Source organism: Acipenser ruthenus, chromosome 13, assembly GCF_902713425.1.
Source record: "Acipenser ruthenus chromosome 13, fAciRut3.2 maternal haplotype, whole genome shotgun sequence".
Classification (NCBI taxonomy): Eukaryota; Metazoa; Chordata; class Actinopteri; order Acipenseriformes; family Acipenseridae; genus Acipenser; species Acipenser ruthenus.
In genome coordinates this window covers 10,092,427-10,112,254 of record NC_081201.1, presented here as the reverse complement: position 1 = coordinate 10,112,254, position 19,828 = coordinate 10,092,427, and the positions used below count along the sequence as shown (strand labels likewise).

General features: G+C 41.9%; 1 protein-coding gene across 3 annotated transcripts in view; it reads right to left on the bottom strand.

Annotated features, from left to right (window-relative positions):
* Positions 1-7,084: 7,084 nt before the first annotated feature.
* LOC117418460 (calpain-15-like) overlaps positions 7,085-19,828 on the bottom strand; it is a 75,877-nt gene continuing 63,133 nt past the window's right edge. For all 3 annotated transcript variants that reach the window (XM_034031543.3, XM_059035635.1, XM_059035636.1), the window contains 7 exons: positions 17,798-17,923; positions 17,524-17,676; positions 15,431-15,592; positions 14,670-14,899; positions 11,759-11,922; positions 11,237-11,415; positions 7,085-10,777 (listed from right to left, as the gene is read on the bottom strand). In XM_034031543.3, the coding sequence (XP_033887434.1) occupies positions 10,600-10,777; positions 11,237-11,415; positions 11,759-11,922; positions 14,670-14,899; positions 15,431-15,592; positions 17,524-17,676; positions 17,798-17,923 (1,192 nt within the window). In that variant the 3' untranslated portion in view covers positions 7,085-10,599. The remainder of the gene's footprint in view (positions 10,778-11,236; positions 11,416-11,758; positions 11,923-14,669; positions 14,900-15,430; positions 15,593-17,523; positions 17,677-17,797; positions 17,924-19,828) is intronic.

Sequence of the window (19,828 nt, the reverse complement as noted above, 5' to 3'; positions counted from 1 at the left end):
TTCACAGAGTGGTGAGGGTATGGAATGGGCTACCTAGTTATATTATTGATGGATAAACATTGCAATCCTTTCAGACCCAACTTGACAAAGTTCTGAGATCAATCAGCTACCAAGAACCAGACAAGCTTAGATGGGACAAATGGCCTCTTCTTGCTTGTACATTTTCTTACTCTGCTGTCTCTCTGCGATCACCACATCCTACACCCCTTTAGCAGGGCAAAAACAGGGCAGAATAACATTTCATTTTTGACCTTTTGGCGATGAAGGGCAAACCGTACAAGTGTAATATTTTTGAGCATACAGTATCGTGCAATTAGCAACAAGTTAGAGACTGGACAAGGCTAATATAAAAAACGGCCATGGATTCTGGAGTAAGGAATACAGGAAGTTAGGCAGTGGCACATTGGGAATCTTTATTGCTGTTTAAATATCTATTTCAGTTCCTCAATTCGGTTTATTATAGTTTTTATACATGCTGTAAAGCAAGTCTGTTTTGCTTGTACATGATAACATTCAGAAACAAATGAGTTGCTAAGTCCAGGTGTGACCCAAACAGACATGAATAGCACATTGAAAAGAGATTGTGGAAAAATCAAATTAGATACACATTTCTGGAGAGATAACAGCTGAACAGTATAGCATGGAAGTGACTGGTAATATTAAACCAGTTTCAACAGGAAGATCCCTAAGGGTCTGTTCAATTGATGTAAACAGAAGAGGATTTGAAAACTGCTACTGGAGGTCATTAAAAAGCTTTTATAAAATGATCTTAAAAGCCTAAGTACCTTTAAATCTAAGTTTAATAGCTTTTTAACATTCCCCTCGATATTTATGGTGCTTACAAGCGGTTCTGAGTCCTGCTGCTCCTTAAATATGATCTTTTCTCTAAATCAGCCTTTACCTGGTTTTGAGCTGCTTAGTTAGAGCATGTCTGGAAAGTCCAGGGGACTCTCTCTGGACACGTGACAAGGTGACCTTTCAACTCTTCTAGCACCATCGACTAGGTGGGACCAGTGGTGCTGAAAGCCATTGAACAAAACTCTAACCCCTGTATAGGATGGAAGCCATGCATTTGGTTGCTATTGTGTTCAAACATGTTAATAAAACAAAGCCAGCATCAACACCTGTTTATCTATTGAAGTAAAAAAATAAATAAATAAATAAATAAATAACCACAGTCCTTGCTACAATGCTTACAAAGTGCTTGCCATAAAACAACAACAGGGCTCCTAGCAACCAAGGTTATAAGTAGAGGCAGTGCAGATCTGGGGTAATTCCTCAGGAATCGTGGCGTTTAGCAGGCTCCTGTCTTTTACAGATGTGCAATATTCTGCAGCTACATCGTCATCATACTTATCATGAACAGACTGCTAGAGTGACCTGAACTATAGAACTTAGTTGTACGGTTCTAGTTTTATCTACTTAAAATGTCTGCAGTTTTTTTTACATATTTATCAGCAGATCTGGACTAGTCTCTTTGGTATATTAAACGGGGAAGTCTCATTGGGGCTTGGGATGGCTTGTTCTAGTGATCTGGCATGCAGATAGCTGTGCTGCAAGCATGCAGCATGTTGTGCCATTGAGCTCTCATGTTGCAGACTACATTGCAGTACAAATAGAAACCCGTAAGGCTCCATAGAAAAGTCTTTATTTATTCTTTAGTTCCTAAAACCTGTGTGGATGCTTGAACTGAGACCAAGCTAACTCATTTAATTGAGCTCCCTTCTCATGAATGCAGTACTTTTCAATGCCCGTTATCTCTCTCTCACCCAGTAAGATGTTGTAAAGATCAGTTCTGGAGCCAGGTTGTGATCACATGGTTGGGATGAGGGTGAAGCTAAGTTGATATATTTATATCTTCCTTCTCCTCTTTTGGTCAGGCAATGAGAAGAGATGCCAGCTGGAGGGCACATTTTGTACATTTGAGCAAGGCATGTGTGACAATCACAGTCATGCCAATGGAATTTTGTGGGATGGGGTGGCATTCTGTGGTCCAGATGGTTTATAGCAGTGAGCACTTTTCTGATTGAACCCACAGCAATTGACAGTGTCACCTCACGCAGTATGTTCCAAACAGTATTGTAATTGTTTGCCAATATGTGATGCAAATCACTAATCACCACCTGCTTATCCACAAGGAGCGTTGCATTGGCCCTAGCACTTTCGCGGTTAGGGATGCAAAATCATCAGCGACTGAGTCACCTCATCGCAGCCCTTACTGGCAGACACACTGTCAAGGCTGTAAGGAGGGATCAGGGATCAGAGGATCCTCACTGACCTTCTCCTGAATTGTATGGAGTTGCACCAGTGAGGGAACATAATTAGACATTCTAAACTGGGAAGAAACTCACCAAAGGTCTTAATAACAGGCATGATCTAATAGGGAGATTTTCAGCAACAGAATTTACTGTATCACAAAGTTATAAACTGGTCAACCAAACACACCGCTGTAAAAGAATAGACAAAGCTCTCCTGGCTTACTTTTGGTTTTCTTCTTATTTTTCATCAGGTGCAGACCATTGTTATTAATATACCGTAGCATACATACTTTAAATCACTGAAAACAAAAGCAGACATTTTCAGACCTATGGACAGGTGTGAGGTTCGACTGCCATTCAAACCATCCTGACCCTCTCCCCAGCTACGTTGTTAAAGGACAATCTAATGACGGTTTGCTGTGACACTGCTCAGAGAATAAATAAGAGGGTGTCAGACTGACGATCAAGCCTCCCCGGTGTTAATCCAGCACACAGAAAACATGTCACAATGCTAACATAGGCAGCCTGGGTGAGTCTGTGAGGTCTGGGTCACAGTTGTTCTAATGAATCACACACAGCAAGCAGACAGCTGGTTGACAAGCACTGATGCTCAGATTTCAGTTAACTAGGGCCAGTACTAACTGAGAAGGCAAGTATTGTGATAAAACTGTTTAGTTCCTATATCAAAAATGGATATTCCCATATAAACTGGATCCTATATCAACTTTACAGCTTAAACTGATAGGGTTTCAAACTCTGTTCAGGTCCCGTAGCCTCTCTGGATGTTTTTTATGATTCATTTGTAGCTGTAAGTACGTGTTTAACAAAACTCTCCATTCAAAAAACCATATATACTGTAGTGTAGACTGGATCTGAACACTGCTATCACAAGCTGACCTATAATGCAGCTATAGAAACCAACTGCACCATTCCTAATTTACAGCTGTCCCTGTTTTTGTATTCAAAGGGTTAGTACTGATTTGTTTTAGTGCAATCAGTGTTCAAAACAAATTACAAATCTGAACAGAGTGCTGTTCTATTTAATGAAATTGCAAACATACTCCTGAAACACATATAAGTTCAGATCCAGTCAGAACACAATACAAGGCAACCATATTTATAGTTGTGGCAGAGCAGGGCTCTGCCCTTGTAAATATTGGCAGGGATGGGGTTAAATTCTCCTCCCTGCCCAGGTTTATTGCATCAGGTGGGAGCAATTATCAATCAATTAACACCCAGCCACCTGACATAAAAGGAGGCCTCAGCGCCTCAGTAGAGGGAGCTGAGGAAGCAAGGGTGTTTTTCTTTGTGTGCTGGGTTTGTTCATGTTTCCAGTGAAGGCAAAGCGAAGCATGGAAGCCTTATTTTTTGTAAGTTTTACTTTGTGTTTATTGTCTTTTGTGTTTAATAACCTTTTTGTTTGGCCCTCGTGCCTGTTTATTTTGTGTCTTTTATTTATTAAAAGTCTTTTGTTTGAACTGCAGTCTGTCTCTGGGCTTCATCCCTTGCTCCATCCTGTCACAATAGTCAACACCCCTTTCATTCTCTACAGCAGAGCCACCAAGTTAGGAACCCCACACATATGATCAGTCAACCAAACACACCACTTGGAAATGGAAACAGGGAGCCGCTGTGTAACTTTGAAGATCTGCAGTAAGTACCTGGATGAAAGCCCACCACCAGATCAGGTCTCCACCAGGGTCCCCCAGAAGTCATGGTAGAACCCCTTGAAGGTGCTGATGTAGACCTATCCACAGGGCCCGTAGCCACGCAGCGAGGGCTTCGTGATGGAGCCATCCACCACCTCAGGCCCACAGCGCCTGGGTCCCAGGGAGCATCCGGGCCAGCTCATCCAGGTCTGAGACCCTGGTGTAGAGGGTCTCGTTGTGGGACGCCCCCACCACATGGACAGTAAGAGGCCAGGCGCGACGTTCCAGCCCAAAGTTCAGCAGACCGATTCCGATGGTCAGCGGCTGAGAGAGGAACTTGACAGACTATTTCAGCTCGGGCTCCTCTCAATGGGACTTCCCCGCGTTTGACCACAGGGTGCCCATGTAGCAGCTGGTCAGTACCGCATCCAGGCTGTTGTCCAGTTCACCCTGCATGGAGAGCCAGTCATCCTTGTCCTTTCCCTTCCTCATTTCTCAGACGCTGCGCTGCTCCCATCCAATTCAAAACTCTTCTACTCGCCTATCGTTGCTTCGACCTTTCTGCTCTCTCCTATTATCAGACTATTATTTCTCCCTATACCCCTTCTCACCCCATCCACTCCTCCACCATTGCCAGACTAACTGTACCCCCCCACTGCTCTGCCGCTTCCAGAGCCTGCTCCTTCTCCACCCTTGCCCCTAAGTGGTGGAACAAGCTACCCACGGATATGAGGACTGACCACCTTCCGGCGTCTCCTCAAGTCACACCTCACAACTTTCGACTACACTGGACTATATGGCACCCAATTGTACCATCAACATGTACCATTATACTTGCACTGAACTGCTCCATACCTTGCCGTATTCTACTACTGCTCTTAATTATAACTATTTCCTGTATCTTGTACTTGATTTTACTCTTATAGGTATCCGTATTCACGTTTTTTGTAATTGCTCTTATTTGAAACTGTTCTCATCCATCTATCGTACTTACTACGTGCTCTTAATGGACTTTACTCGTATAAGCATATATTATTACTATAAGTTAACTGCTCTTAGTCGAATTCGCTCTTAAATGTAATTAACTGTATTCCTTATTTTGCTCTTATTAGAAATGTATCTTATTTTCTACTGACTTTACTGTACTTTATAACTGCTCTTGTTGGTAATGTGATATTGTGTAATGTGATATTTTATAATGTGATACTTTGTACTATGATATTTTGTAACAACTGTAAATTATCCTGGATAAGGGCATCTGGCAATAAATAAATAAATAAATAAATAAATAATCCCAGCCTGATTCTTGGGAAGCCGACATGGGAACGGGAGGTCACCTTCGACCAGAAACAAGCAGTCAGGATCATGCGTGGTACGTTAGCAGTGTAATTCTCTAGTTCATCCAACCCAGTGAACACCATTGAGCTCAAGATCTATTCCAATCAAGGTCTTTATTACAACCAGGTCCTAAATTAGTCATGAGGATGCTCCATGAACATGGTGTATCCTATATTTATCCTACATGAGGAGACCTGTGAAGCCTGTCGATGGCCACCAGTTTGAGCCTCTTGCAGAACGTTTTATGAGTCGGCCAGTTGGCTCTCTGGCACTCTGTGCTGCGGAAGTTATTAGATAGGACAGTCACTAGATAGGAGAGGCTTGTATTTCAATATTATCATCACAGATACAATAGACTATGAACTCATATGCTTTTAAAAGATAGTCAAGAAAATACAGTGGTTAAATATGCCTACAACAGCCATTCATTAATAACTGCATTGTAATCTAAATATTAAATTGTGAATGTATCCTTCAGAAAATACACACGACCGTGAACGGTAACATTTATTATAAACTTTTTAAAAGTAAAGAAAAAAACAACCACCAGATATTAACGTACTCAATCTGTTTATAGAAGCGTTGGATTCTTAAATTGTAAATGCTTCTAATAGGTTACAGTATGACGTGATCAAAAAACAAAACAAAACAAAAGTACGGCCGGGATTTATGTCGTTTTAAATTAAACGTACTTGATACTCTGACATTCGGAATCTTTAAACGCTGCGCCACGAATATTCGCTTCTCATTGGTCAGTTTCCCTAGTTACGGCATGCGCAGCGGTAGAATCGGATCAAAAAATCGGATCAGCCGAGCCTGCTCGTGATCCGTTTAGTACAACGCCTTCTCAAGATCCGGCTTCAGTGAGCCAGGATCAGATCCTGTTTCTTGTCAAGAAATCAAGCAAATAACACGCCAGGGAAGGAAAGCTGGCCAAATTTGGCTAATTTGACCGTCAGAAATATTGATGCCATTGCTGAATACATTTTAAACTACATGAATTAACAATGTGTTACAGTCTTGTTTATTTGGTGTATTTATAATTTAAAAGTACAGGTATATTTATGTGTTTCGTATCTCTCATGTACCTATATCGTTTCATACTGCAAAATCCAGCTGTTTGACAAAACCAGTACAGCTTAAATAGTTTTTTCTTAAACTAGCACCTCGCAACCAACATTGCAGTATTGCAGAAGGTAGATCTTATAGGAAGATTTAAAGTAGATAAATGTTTCTGTTAGTGCCTTCACAGTACACACTGTTGAAATGTTTTAAGGTATTGTTTTACCTTATCTTTTTGATTGCGGTTTTTACCTTATAAAGAAGCTATGGATCAAACCAGATTAAAACAAGCACAAAAACAAACATAACTCAGACTGGAATAAACCAGTAGTGGTCATGGCTGGTATTTAAAACAAGGTTAAAATAAGATTGTGTGAGACTTCCCTCTATTTAACTTTGCTTCTGCCTCCCATCGCGCTGGTCGCTGGACTGACTGACAGCCTCTTCGGCTTCCTGTTTTGCAATCCCTTCAATCCGGCCCCAGTGCAGCTCTCACCGGGCTCTATCAATGCACACAGGGATTCCAGACTGCTGAGGTGTGACAGATGCTTTGGGGAGCAATGGCTCTGTTTAGCTCTTTATTAAAGTCACCCCCTCAGAGTGGTCCAGCAGGTGTAATACTCCACCACGCCCTCTGTTGGAGATGTCCTGTAACTACACTGACAGAAGAACCCAGCATGAAGCGTGACGTTTTTACAGTATATTATTTTGAAGCAAAGGGTAAGGCAAACTAGTTTAAGATTAAGAATATGATTTAAAAAAAAACAACAAAACTAGTTTAATTAAAAAACAGAACTTTATTTGGTCCATTGGAACCTGAGTTTGCAAACTACCCATACATACATATATCATACATATATAGATTTTTTTTCTTCTTCTAAAATTGATAAAATATTCCATATATCACATTCCTGCCCAAAAGTGTTCTTCTGTTTTGTTATTTTTAAGTTAATTTTTTTCTTATAAGATAAAACTATTCACAGCTTCGCGAAGATTAAATGTGTCTGTACAATTTACAAAAAAACAAAAAACAAAAACTAAATAAAACAAAAACCGCCCAGTTTGACAGATAACCACCGTAACTCAAATTTAATTTGCTGTTCTAGGCATCTCCCTGTAGATAGTAGGTGTGGTGCAGTCAGACTGTTCTGCAGAAAAGTCTCTTTCATTCCGGTAAATGGGATAAGTCTTGTATTCACCACAAGGGGGGGCTACACAACCCTGCTCCTTTCACTTTGCTTTACACCATTTCTGGGTCAGACTGCTTCCCAGTTACCCAATGAGAGCAACGATCAGTGTGGCATTGTGGAGGCCAAAAGTCCACAGAACAGATTTGGCAAGCTTTGTCTTGTTATAACAAAATCATTATTTTTGTCATCTACACACTGGTATCTTTTACCAGTTTGAAGATTGGATTGTACAGCTATGACCAAAAGTTTTGCATCATCCTAACAATTAACACATTGTGTTTCATAACGTCGAATGAAACCTGCTGAATAATGTTACGTTAACATATTGAATTACATACCGCTTTGTAGTTTTCCATATACTTAAGGAAAAACTGACAAAAATTGAAAAATGTGACATTTCGAAGACTGTACTATTATTATGGCTTCCGGTAGACTTTTGCGATATCATTTTGTAGTTTCTTTGATTACATGATGTTAGTAAAATATCTAAATTATGTTCATATAGGTTTTTTTTTTTAAAGAAAAATGATAGCTCAACCCTAAAATACAAGGTGATGAAAAACCTTTGGGCATAGCTGTAGACAGCCCCCGTTTTTATTGGAAAGAGATGAGATTTTCAGACTGGTTAGGCAAGATTGAGTAGTTCAGTCACTGAGGCCAATTGAAGTGTCTACAGAGACAGACTGCAAAACAGTCATTACAACAATGACTTTGTAATGTGAACACCTACAAACACAGAACAAAGACAGATAGCCTGAAGTAGTCTTTCAACAAACAGACAGCAGGCAATAAAGAAACGGAATCAATACTGTAGAACAGCTTTCTGTTTTGATGAATCACTGCTGCCCTACTCACATACCCTAAGTTCAAATAATTCCCAACACTGATGACAGGAAAGTACAGGGCCAGACCTTCATGGGTAGGGAGCCAGCCAGACACACATATCCTACTACCCACTAGAGTAATGTGGATACAAACATCAAATGAAATTGTGTTTATAAAGAAATATTCTAGGCAGCTAATTTGGTGGTATCAGTTTAACCCCTGTGCTCATCAGTGCAATCTGCATCAAACAGCAACTCTGCTTGAGAGGGGATCAGGAATGAATGTTTATGTGTGGACAGTGGAGTGCTCTCTCCATCTCGCTTTCAGAGCTGTGAGAAGGAAGCTCTCATGGTGCCTGCCTGCCTGTCGGCTCTGTACCAGACTGCAGTCAGTGTCACTGTCAACATAAAGGTCACAGTATGTTCTGTAATGCTTAAGGTAAAACTGCTAGACAATGGAGTCTTTCTACAGTGCTGCTCATCCAGAAGAGCCCTGGTCTGGATAGTCTGTGACAGTGCTATGCAGCTCAGACAGCATCATACAGGGTATTCCATTAGAGGGCTAGATGGCGCTGCTTCTCTGGAGACCCGGGTTCAAATCTGGCTCAAGACGCCAGCGTTTAAATTTAAAACCATTGTCCCTCACCTTCCATGAGTTCTACATTTAAATAAACAAAAATAATGTACAGTACAGTTACACACCTGCATCGACTGAGCAGGTGACCTGACAGATTCATTCAGCACACCAAGAATCCCTCAAGCCCCTCTCCATACACCAAGACTCACTGATCCTGCGGACTGGACTGAACCTGGGCTACGTTTCTGAATGTCATGACTCATCCTACCAGCCATCCTTTAAAACCCTGCTGTACACAGCTTTGAGCTCAGCGCTCAGCAATGGAGTCGAGACATTATACTGAGGCTAATGCCTTCAGAATGGATTTGCTGGTTCATTCAGAACATTAACAAAGGAACTTGCTTATATGATTTGTGTTAATTAGTGTCTATTGTGTTATAGTTACTGAAGACATTGGGCCAATACTTCTCTAAATTATATATTAATGCTGTTGTTTTCTCACAACATGATTTTAATATCGCTGTCTGAATTTAATGAAAATAAGGGTCCTGAAAGGTAGATGCTAGTAGATGTAATAAGTATGGTTAAAGACATTTTTTAGGGCTGAGTGCTACACAGTTAAGCTTTGCCCTGGTACACATATTTTCTAAAAACAATAATAATTATAATAAAAACTACCCTCAAGAGATAAATCAAGAATGAAAGTTAATACTATCTGGTAACCGGTACCTGACATTGGGGTTCTGTGCCTTTTACATATAATAATGATTATTATTACTAAAAAAGGGCATTTTAGTACAAAAATTACTAAAAAAAAAAAAAGGGGGGGGGGCATTAAAAACAAGAGAAAACAGATTTTAAAGCCTTAGTTTCCTTCCTTTAAATGAAGTTTTTAAAACCACAAAATGAATGAATCCCTCATAGCTTAGTTCCCTAAATTAGCAAATCCCACTACTACCACCACCAGACTACCTGCAGCACCCTTTCCAGTGAATATTCTGCCAGACTACCAGACCACAAGGAGGAGTTTTACTAATGCCTTTAAACCAGAGCTTGCTGCTTTCTGGTGTGTGTTCCTGTGTAAGGTAGGCTTGTGATTCGAGATGGGTTGACAGTCACTGTGGATGAAGCATCTCAGTGCCTTGATACAATTCAGACAGATGCATTAAAACTTCCAGCTTCTTGGTTAATGTAAAATGGCTGGTGGGTATGTGATTTGCTATAGCTGTGTGGCTCAGTAGCTAGCTTTGCAGCTGCAGGTTAAAAATGGAGTGTGGTATTGAACCAAATATAACCCAGTTTGATTTGTGAACTATGAAGATCCCCTTTACCACTTACCATTATATCTCTACACCATGCCACCTTAGGTTAAAAGACTGAATAAAGATAGGATCCCACATAAAAAAGACTTGTGTTGCCCCAGCTACAGTATACCTCTCCCTTTTAACTCCCATTTAATCTGTAAGAGGCAGCAGCTGTACTTCCAAATCCCATAAATGGATGGAGTAAACTCATGTGGCTCTCTGAAAACAGCGCAGGAAAATGTTCAGTGCAAAAAAAGGGACCAAAAAAATATCTGGCCGGGTTTAAAAAGTGCTGTTTTCCGTTTGTAGCTTCCTGTTATAAAAGTGTGCCCTCTCCCGGCACGGCGTGTGTTTTCTTGTTTTTGTTGCCCCTGTGCGCGCGAGGCCTGTCCCTCTGTCATAGCGGTCGGGGCCTGTGCAGTCCTGCAATGTCCAAGGTGAGCTGGGGGCTGTGTTTGCCCTTGGTCGGGGTCCAGTCCCCCAGACAGGCCTGTGCTGCTTTCCTGTGAGCCAGTCTGTGTGTTATGGAGAAGCCAGCATTCCCTTCCAGTTGAGATAGCACTACCAGTACCTGTCTGCAGGGGGAGACACATAGAGAGAGAGTAAACAGGGGCTGAACTGGAATATTTACAAATATATATAGACACATTAGGGTTGTCAGTATTTGGTGACGGCATGGAATTGGATGCCTAGCTATATTGATGCTGAGTCACTGGGATCCCAATTTAACCGGTTTGATTTTGGACTGTCTACTGCAGACTGAAACAAAGAGCACCGAGTTCAAAGTTCAATGCATGTTCCAGTGGTTGACCCAACCAATCAGCTACTAGAAACCGAATGCGCACTGATGAGCAGAATGGCTTCCTCTCATTCGTATGTTCTTCTCATGGAAAGATCACACAGCACTACAGGACTACATATCCCTACTCTCAATAACGAGACAGAGAGGCATCCCCTTACACTGCCAGATTCTGATATTGATTATTAACTTGTACAATGGCAGTCCGTCCCCGCAGCAGTGTGTGCTGTGTTACCTGTTGAGTGGCGGGACGCTGTCAATGGTCTTCAGGCTGCCCCGTGTGGAGACCACGTTGAAGCTGTCAGTGCAGTCACACGACACATGCAGGTAGTACTTGGGGTGTCTGTTCTCCACCACCACGATCAGACCCGCCCAGCCGTGTGTCAGGTAGTAACACGTCATTCCCTCCCGACCCTGCAAAACACCAAAGGTCACAGAATCAGAAAATAGCAATAATAATACTGTCAGACTCCCAGCGCATAGCAATTTGATCCATTCCTGGTTATAGAGTTTAATAAGACAAATCTAATCTACGAGCTAATCAAGCTCATAGTAAAACCTGGAATGGGTGAAAGTGCTATGCAAAAGTCTTATTTCCATCCCTGTATTATATGTTAAATAGTTTCGAACTGCAGCAGATGCGTAGTTATAAGCTATGTAGTTATGCACAAGTGAAAAGATATGCTGTGCACATTTTTGCTTGTAAATCAGCTTGGGACAGAATAGGCTTCAATCAAAACGGGACTTTGATACGCACCTCGTGCCGCTCCCCCTTGTTCTCCGTCAGGAGGATGATGGCGTCGGCCAGGGTGGTGGGAGGGGCTTCACTCTGCTCCACCATCACCTGCCGCGAGCTGTAGATTGCCAGGATGTACCCCGGGAATTCTGGGTTGGGGCGCCCTCTGCTGGTTGGACTCGATACTGCAGGCACAGGGAGAAAACAGTGTCACAGAAAACCTGCACAGCCTGTTTTGTTTCAGTCTTTCTTTTACTAACATTTAAAAACGTGTGTGACTTCAAACAGGGCAAACAGTAAGGATTTACAAATAGATATATAGACATATCTGAATGTAATTATTAAGGTGTAAACAGACCTTGTTAAGTACGTACAACTATATATATTTTAATAGTAGTTGGTGATTCAAAATGATCATTTTTGGTATTCTGAGCTAGGAAGTGAATTCTGCTGTCAACGTTTTAGTTTATTAGGAAGAGCTCCATGCTGGCCCATGGTTTATTTTAACCAGTTCAGAGATGGTTTAACATGGCTTTGAAAGCGGGCCCTCAATTATTATTATTTGTTTATTTAGCAGACGCCTTTATCCAAGGCGACTTACAGAGGCTAGGGTGTGTGAACTATGCATCAGCTGCAGAGTCACTTACAACAACGACTCACCCAAAAGACAGAGCACAAGGAGGTTAAGTAACTTGCTCAGGGTCACACAATGAGCCGGGATTTGAACCGGGGACCTCCTGGCCCTTTTCTTTAACCCTTTTCAGATTAACAGTCTTGTCTGATAATATATGCATATATTTAACCCGTAGAAACTAACCATTAGAACAAAACTACCTGTAGGTAAACATCTAGACCAGATAAATAACTGACATATGTTTATGACATGATGTAAAGTAAAGTGAACAAAGCATCATCATTCATTATTATAGGAAACTGAGACCTGCAGTGTTGTTCTCCTCTACAGTCAGCAGTATTTGAATTTCAGGTTACTTCTGTTGAGGTGAGCAGGTAAGTCTTGATCCCTTCAAAACAAGGTCAGCCCTACTTCTGACTTTTTATTTATTTAAATCTACGAAATCGACTGCTCGAGTCGCCTTGCAGGTGGTGGGAAATATGAGAACAAGAGACTAGCAAAACACAGCACAAAGACTTCTTCAGGTGCGGTAAAACTGATCACAATGGAAACTATATGTATACACACAAACATATATGTATTCTCCACACACACACACACATATATATACTGTGGTGTAGTAGTTATCAACAACAGATATGCAAGTCTGAAAATGAAAAGGGCAGGGATACCTTATACATAGTGTTCCTCGTTTCCGGTTCACTCCGAATTTTACCGAAAAATTACAGGATTTTTGGATGGATGTCGGTTTTTACTGATTTATACCTGATTTTTGTCTATTATTCAATATTTCTAGGAAATACACAATATTTTGATCAAAACGCTGTTTTATTTTGACTCTGACATTATAATACGCAGCCCTACACTGTATCCTAGGATACAGCAGACGTTTAGACTTCAGAGGACAAATAACATTCAAACGTGGTTCTCTGTGACTCCACAAACACACTATCACCTGATTATGTTGGACAATCAAAGTCTGATTATTGTGGCAACTGCTGGGCGTAGTACCTACTAGCTTGATCAAAAACTAAACTGAAATGCTTACACGAAAATATAATATTCAGTTTATGAAGATTCAAAACAAAATGAATGCTTCAAAGTATACAAAAATAGCAGAAGTGAGTCAGATGACGCAGAGGATGCATAGCTGCAGATACTGCTGCATTGAAGTACATGTTCACGCTGACAATAAAAGAACATACTGAAAAATAAACGACACATTAAACTAAAAGTGAACTGAGAGACAATCAATCCATTATGTGGCTTTTACACGCACTTTAATAAAAAGAGAGCGCAGAATGACTGTGTTAATGAGTTTGTCAGAACGCTGTGCTTTGCTGGACAGCCACTGTTTATTGCAGAGGTATGTATTGGTGACTTTGTGCGACAGGACTGTCTGTCCATCAGTTAAACACTGCCTAAGCCGACAATCTTAATCGTAAATATGTGAAAGAAAATGGTGACGCTTTAGTTGGTAAACTTGGAATGGAATGCATTGATGGAAATGTCCAGTGTGATTTTTGACCCGGCTCCCAATGGTTTGCACCACCCAGTTCTGTCAATTTTCTCTTCTTTTTATGATTTCAAGATGAATAAACCTGGCTTGTTTTGTGCTGATGTCATCTGTAGATACTATTTCTGCCAACATAGCGATTGCCCAAATGTTAAAAAAAAAATTTCTACCCTATTTTAATATATGTAAAATAAAAAACCAAAAATGCTGAACACTACTTATACAGTAATTATTAAAACTTGTAATTACAATAGACTGACCACTGGGTGGCAGCCTTGAGTCATCATATGGTACAATAACAAGTTCACCTGATTACAATCAAAGTAATTTAACTGAATTATTGAATGAGTGTTTGCAATTAAGTATGTAAAAAGACTCCTTTGTGCTCAGAACTTGTTGAGGTGTAGTAGAATTAGGTTGGCGTTGGTGGAGGAGAGTCTGTTCAAATCGTGTGTATCTGTGTGAAGAAACTATTATCGCGTAATACCATCTGTGTTTAAAGTGTTAACCACTTACACTTGTGTAAACGGCTAAACAGCTTAGCTGTCCTGTATTCTGAATTAGGGAACCCTCCATTATACTGTGCAGTAAGTTCTTTTGAATTTGAAAACTTTTGTTTACTGCAATTACTGTCTCCAAAACAGTGTGTGTGTGTCTAGTAATCTGCACCCTGCATACAGCCACATTACCACAATACACACACACACACACACAAACACAATATATATATGCATTCTCCACACACATAGACATTACAGTATTCCTTATGCCCAGGTACCCACCCGGAGTGAGGGCAGCTCCAGGGATGTTCATTTGCCAGTGGTTGAAGGCACAGCAAACCACGGCATACTCCCCCGGCTCCAGCATCACATCGCAGCCCACAAACTTCTTGACGGCGCGCTTGCTGTGTGCCAGCAACCTGCCCAGGCTGAGCTTGTTGCCGCTGCTGAAGGAGGCGCGGAAGACCATGATGCACAGATCCAGGAGGTGACTGTCAGCAGTGTCCGAACGCCTGGGGAGGGGAACAGGAGGAGCCAGCAGGTTCACACAGCATGCATTTTACCAGTCGTGTTGCTTTTTTCTTACTATTTTAAATGAACTGCATGTGTGGCCTATTAACATCATCAATTAAATTAGACAACCACTAATCTGTTTTCCAAGATTTTCAATTACAGTGGTTTGATTTCATATGCACATCAAAACTACAGAAGCAATGGGGTGTTGCACACTACTGTAAGTCTAAAAAAAAAAAAATTGTGGTACTACACTAGGTTCAAGAAATCTCAGATTATCTTGCACTTCCTGTGTCATTTCATCTGTTGAGTGAAGTTGTCCCCACCCCTTTAGCGGCTTCTGTCAGTGCCAGCGTTCTTTTATTTGAACTGAGCACAGCTCTGGATAATAATATTGTAAAGCTAAAGAAACACATGCAATGACAAACACTTTGACTGCAAGTCACAAAGACACAGTCTGTCAAAGAACAGTATCGGTTTCTTTAGAATTGCTGTACAGCAGCCAGTTCTTCTTGGTTAAGGTTCCTTACCGGCTGCCCTCCTGGAAGAGAGCGAACTCCAGATCAGTGCGCTCCAGCACAGTCAGTGAGGTCACTGTCACAGGGCCACTCGCTCGAGTGGGGAACGAGCCCTGAACCCGCACTTCCTGCCAGTCCGAGTGGATCTTACAGATATCCACCGAGTCAAAGTACCTGAGAGGGAGGGAGGGAGAGCTCAAACTACACAGGCAGACTCACGAAGCATTGTGTCCATTGGGAAACGTTTGCCATTGGATTTACTACGTTTCTTTTAGAATTCCGAAATTCTATATTTGTTTTGTGATGAGAAATGTCTGAATATAATCTTCTTGGTTTTTAATAATATCATTTTACAGTTATAATAGTCTTGTAAATGCATACATTGTATTTGAAAGCTTTTGGGAAGAGCCTACACATTTTCTTGCTTCTTGAATAGTACAGTGGTTCTCAATAAATCGATTACTGTTGATTTTTCCCTGTCCGGTATGTGATTAGGGAATTGGTTGCTGATTGCACCTGTACATATTATTATTACTGTACTTTACATCAGGGGTTCCCAAACTTTCCCAACTCATGACCCACCTGAGTAACCAGATACTTTTCTGGGACTCATGCCCAGTGGGAGTGTGTGAAATAGCATACACAGTACCACCCTAAGAAGTGCAGCAGTATAAAATAAAAATCACTTATTTACACAAAATGATAGATGGAAAATAATTATTATAACAGTAACTGTACTTTATCAAGTAAAACAAGAAAGGTTCCCAGCACACATATAAAACACCTGTCTCTCGCTAAGCAAGACACACTTCATCTCCACACTACACCCCTAAACCGTATTTTTTGTTTTTGAGGCTTTTATACTAGCATACTTTTTTTTGCAATTCTGTGCTTATATAAAAATACATGACTACTTTCTGGCTGATCAGTGTGAAGGGTGTGCTTGCTTCCACCCCCATATCTGCCCCCCATATCTGCCCCCCATCCCCCTCCCCACATAGATGGTCTATTCTTGGACTGTTGCTAAATAAGCTGACCCTCAGATCGTTGGATGTTTGCATTCTGGCACGGTATTTGTTGTCTGTAACTGTCATAGCTCAACCTATAACCTACTAAACCTGTACCGCGCCTACTGCAAACACATCTCATAGTCCTGTACAAAAGAAAAAAGAAATTGACGCAGCCTTCCAAATGAACCATTGAAAGCACATGTTTTCAGAAGCAATATCCCTAAGCTTAGTTTTACAGGTATGGTGCACAACAGTACATTGCTTTAAATAATTCGTTTTCTTTACTGTCTTGAACTTTTTCATATGCTTGCTTTGCTTCTTAATTCCATCTCATTAAACATTAGCTAATTAATCAATTATCATCAAGACCATATTTAGCCCTGTTTCCACCTGCACCATGAAACCAGTGTGTAAAACTCAAATCTATCTCATTCCAGTATCAAACAAAGGATGTGGTCGGTTCTACCTGCACCATGAAACCAGTCTATAAAATTCAATCCCATCTCCTTCCAGTGTCAAACTGGGGCTGCAACTGAATATGCAACTCTTCATTACATGAACGTGAAAGATCACCACCTTCTTTTGTATAATTGCAATTTATAAAATGAATTCGCCCTGACAGTATGATATATTCACAGCCTTCATGTTTAGCCAGCAGATTTGAAACCTGTCTCTCACATCCTCCACGTTGGGCTCACTAGTTAACCATCAGCAGGAGTTACAGATTGAGTTCTGTCAGCCTACAATCCTAACTGAGAGACCGAATTCTGTCAGCCCACAATCTTAACTGAGAGATCGAATTCTTTCAGCCCACAATCCTAACTGAGCGATCAAATTTTTTCAGCCCACAATCCTAACTGGGGCCCAATTGAAATCCACTCTGATCTGCTGCTGGTAGAGTCTAATTCTGAGTCAATTCCTACTGGACATGGCTGAACTGGACATACCATTTATCAAAGCAAATTAATGAAGAATATTTTCCCCCAAACAAATAACAATAACTTAAAAACACACATTTTCCAATACTTTGGTTAAGTAGATGCTTGTAAAGTGGACTGGCCAACAGTGTTGAGGAGACAGCCCGGCTCCACTTACTTGATGAAGTCTCCATACTCCATCCAGAAGACTCCCTCACTGCTTCCGTGGGCCATGAGTTCATGGCGGAGGTGCTGCGACCAGTCGGGCCACTCGTCTGACCAGCTCCCGTTCCATGAAAAGCGCCCCCAGGGGTTCCGTAACCTCAGGAGCCTAGGGAGGTGGGGTTATCGGAAGAACACATTCACTGTTTATACAATATATACAGGCTTGCTCCTTTTAGGGTAAAGAAAGTTCTCAGTTTGCTTGCCTACATAGGTGCTGCTCCCCTTACCTGTAGCCCTGCACGTCCCTCACGTCCAGTATAGAGTAGGCATGGCGAGGCCGAAGGCCCAGGCTCTCGTACACATTGTCATCCACTTTCATATTGCCTCCTCCACACGAGGCACCCATCAAGAAACTGTATCGGGGGAGGGGGGGGGGGGGGGAGAGAGAGAGAGAGAGAGAGAGAGAGAGAGAGAGAGAGAGAGAGAGAGAGAGAGAGAGAATGCATAAGAATGGACTACAGATTCCAGGCTTTACCAAGCAAACAAAGACTTGGCAAAACCACCAACACCTTGTTTTAAAGGGCATCGCCATCTTCTGTTTCCCCCCTCCATTCTTTTTTTATGTGACTGTATTAATAATTTGAATTTCTGTTGTTCCTTTTTAGTAGGAATAGTGCAAAACCAGCTGTACATCACAAGGCTGTAATTCCTTCAGTGCCATTTCAATGTCATCAAAAACGATGGAATTACGAAAGCAATGTTACTTTATACTTGGACAGCTGTAAAAATAAATAAAAAAAAAAAACGTTGCCTGAAATAGAAATGTAACCATTACTGAATGGGTGAGTGTACAGGGTTAAGCCGAGACTGCCTTGTGCGTTACCCTGCGGAACCCCAGTAACAAGTAGCTAGGGTGAAAAAACTGAGGGAGAAACTCACCTCTATGCCTGTGTTGTAAGGGTTGACTGGGAAGCCACCCTTAACACCAAAAAACAAACAAAAAAACAAACAAAAAAAAACAGGGTTTTGAGGATCCACGACAGTCAATTAGTCAGCCTGTAGACTCTAGTGAAGGTATGGCGAGTAGCCCACACCACTGCATGTCCTTGACAAAAATTGTTCAGATTGCCTCCAACTTTTCTTCCTGTCAGCATAGTATGCCAGGACCCGAACTGGGCAGAGTGTATGAAGCTGTCGCTCTCTGTCAGACTGGAAAGAAGGTGTATGGAAAGCCTCCAATTTGGCCCTCTTGATTAGCGGTACAAGCTCTGACTCCACGTCCTCAGGACGGGAACGCCAGCTCCTGTTCGCCCACCTTTTCAGGAGGCAGCGATGGACAGTATGTCATCCTGTGGCCAATCTGCGCCCGCAGCCCCATGGGGCTCCCAAGGGGGGACGGAGGGAAGGAAAGGCAGAGTTCGAGGAGGATGAGGAACACCGTGCCTGGGATACTTTCCCAGGTGTGTTGTCCGCTCTCCCTTGGCGCAGAGCCTTGGGGTGAGGACGCAGCCACCTAAGAGAGAGTGATGTGGAAGAGCGCTGAGCAGGAGTAAGGGATGCAGAGCGCTCCAGAGAGCTGTGGGATAACCGTGCCTCCTTGGCATGCTCTGACACCAGGCAGGAAGAGCATCTGCCGTGCTTGTTCTCCATAGGCAGACTGGTCTTGCATGTCTCACAGGGATAGGATCTGGGCATGACACAGGAAGCAAGCAATGCAGTGTACAGTATACAGTTGCTGCCTCAATCTGCTTATAGCTATCCACCGGGCGGGTCAAGACCCGAGCAGGACCCGTTTGGCAACGGACCGGTGATCTGAGGCTGGCAGCAGGTCGGTGCCTGGAAGGTACCGGTTTAACCCTTTGCGGTCCATTGTCGGACTGGGTCCGACATTGCAATTATTCCTCACAGGTCCTTTGTCGGACTGGGTCCGACATCATTATAGCAACGCAATAAACGGGTGTTTAGTCGTTTTTTCTCCGGAAAAAGCCGAGAAAACCATTCAATTGCCGAGTGGGAGCGACAGGAGCCGAGACAAGTCGGAAAAAAAAAAAAAAAAAAAAAGGCGTATTTCATGAATAGTCATACATGGTATCAGGTATCAGATAATGGGGCGTTCATAGTAAACAAGCTCGCTGAGTGCGTCAGCGCACTGAGACTATCATGGACATTTGCAGAGCTTTTTTTAGATGTTATAGTAATAAAATAATGACTTGGATCGCATTATTGAGGAGTTTGGTGATAAAACGAGTGATCCGGAGATGATCGATCGGTATGTACGACTATTATTATTATTATTATTTATTTCTTACATAGCTGAA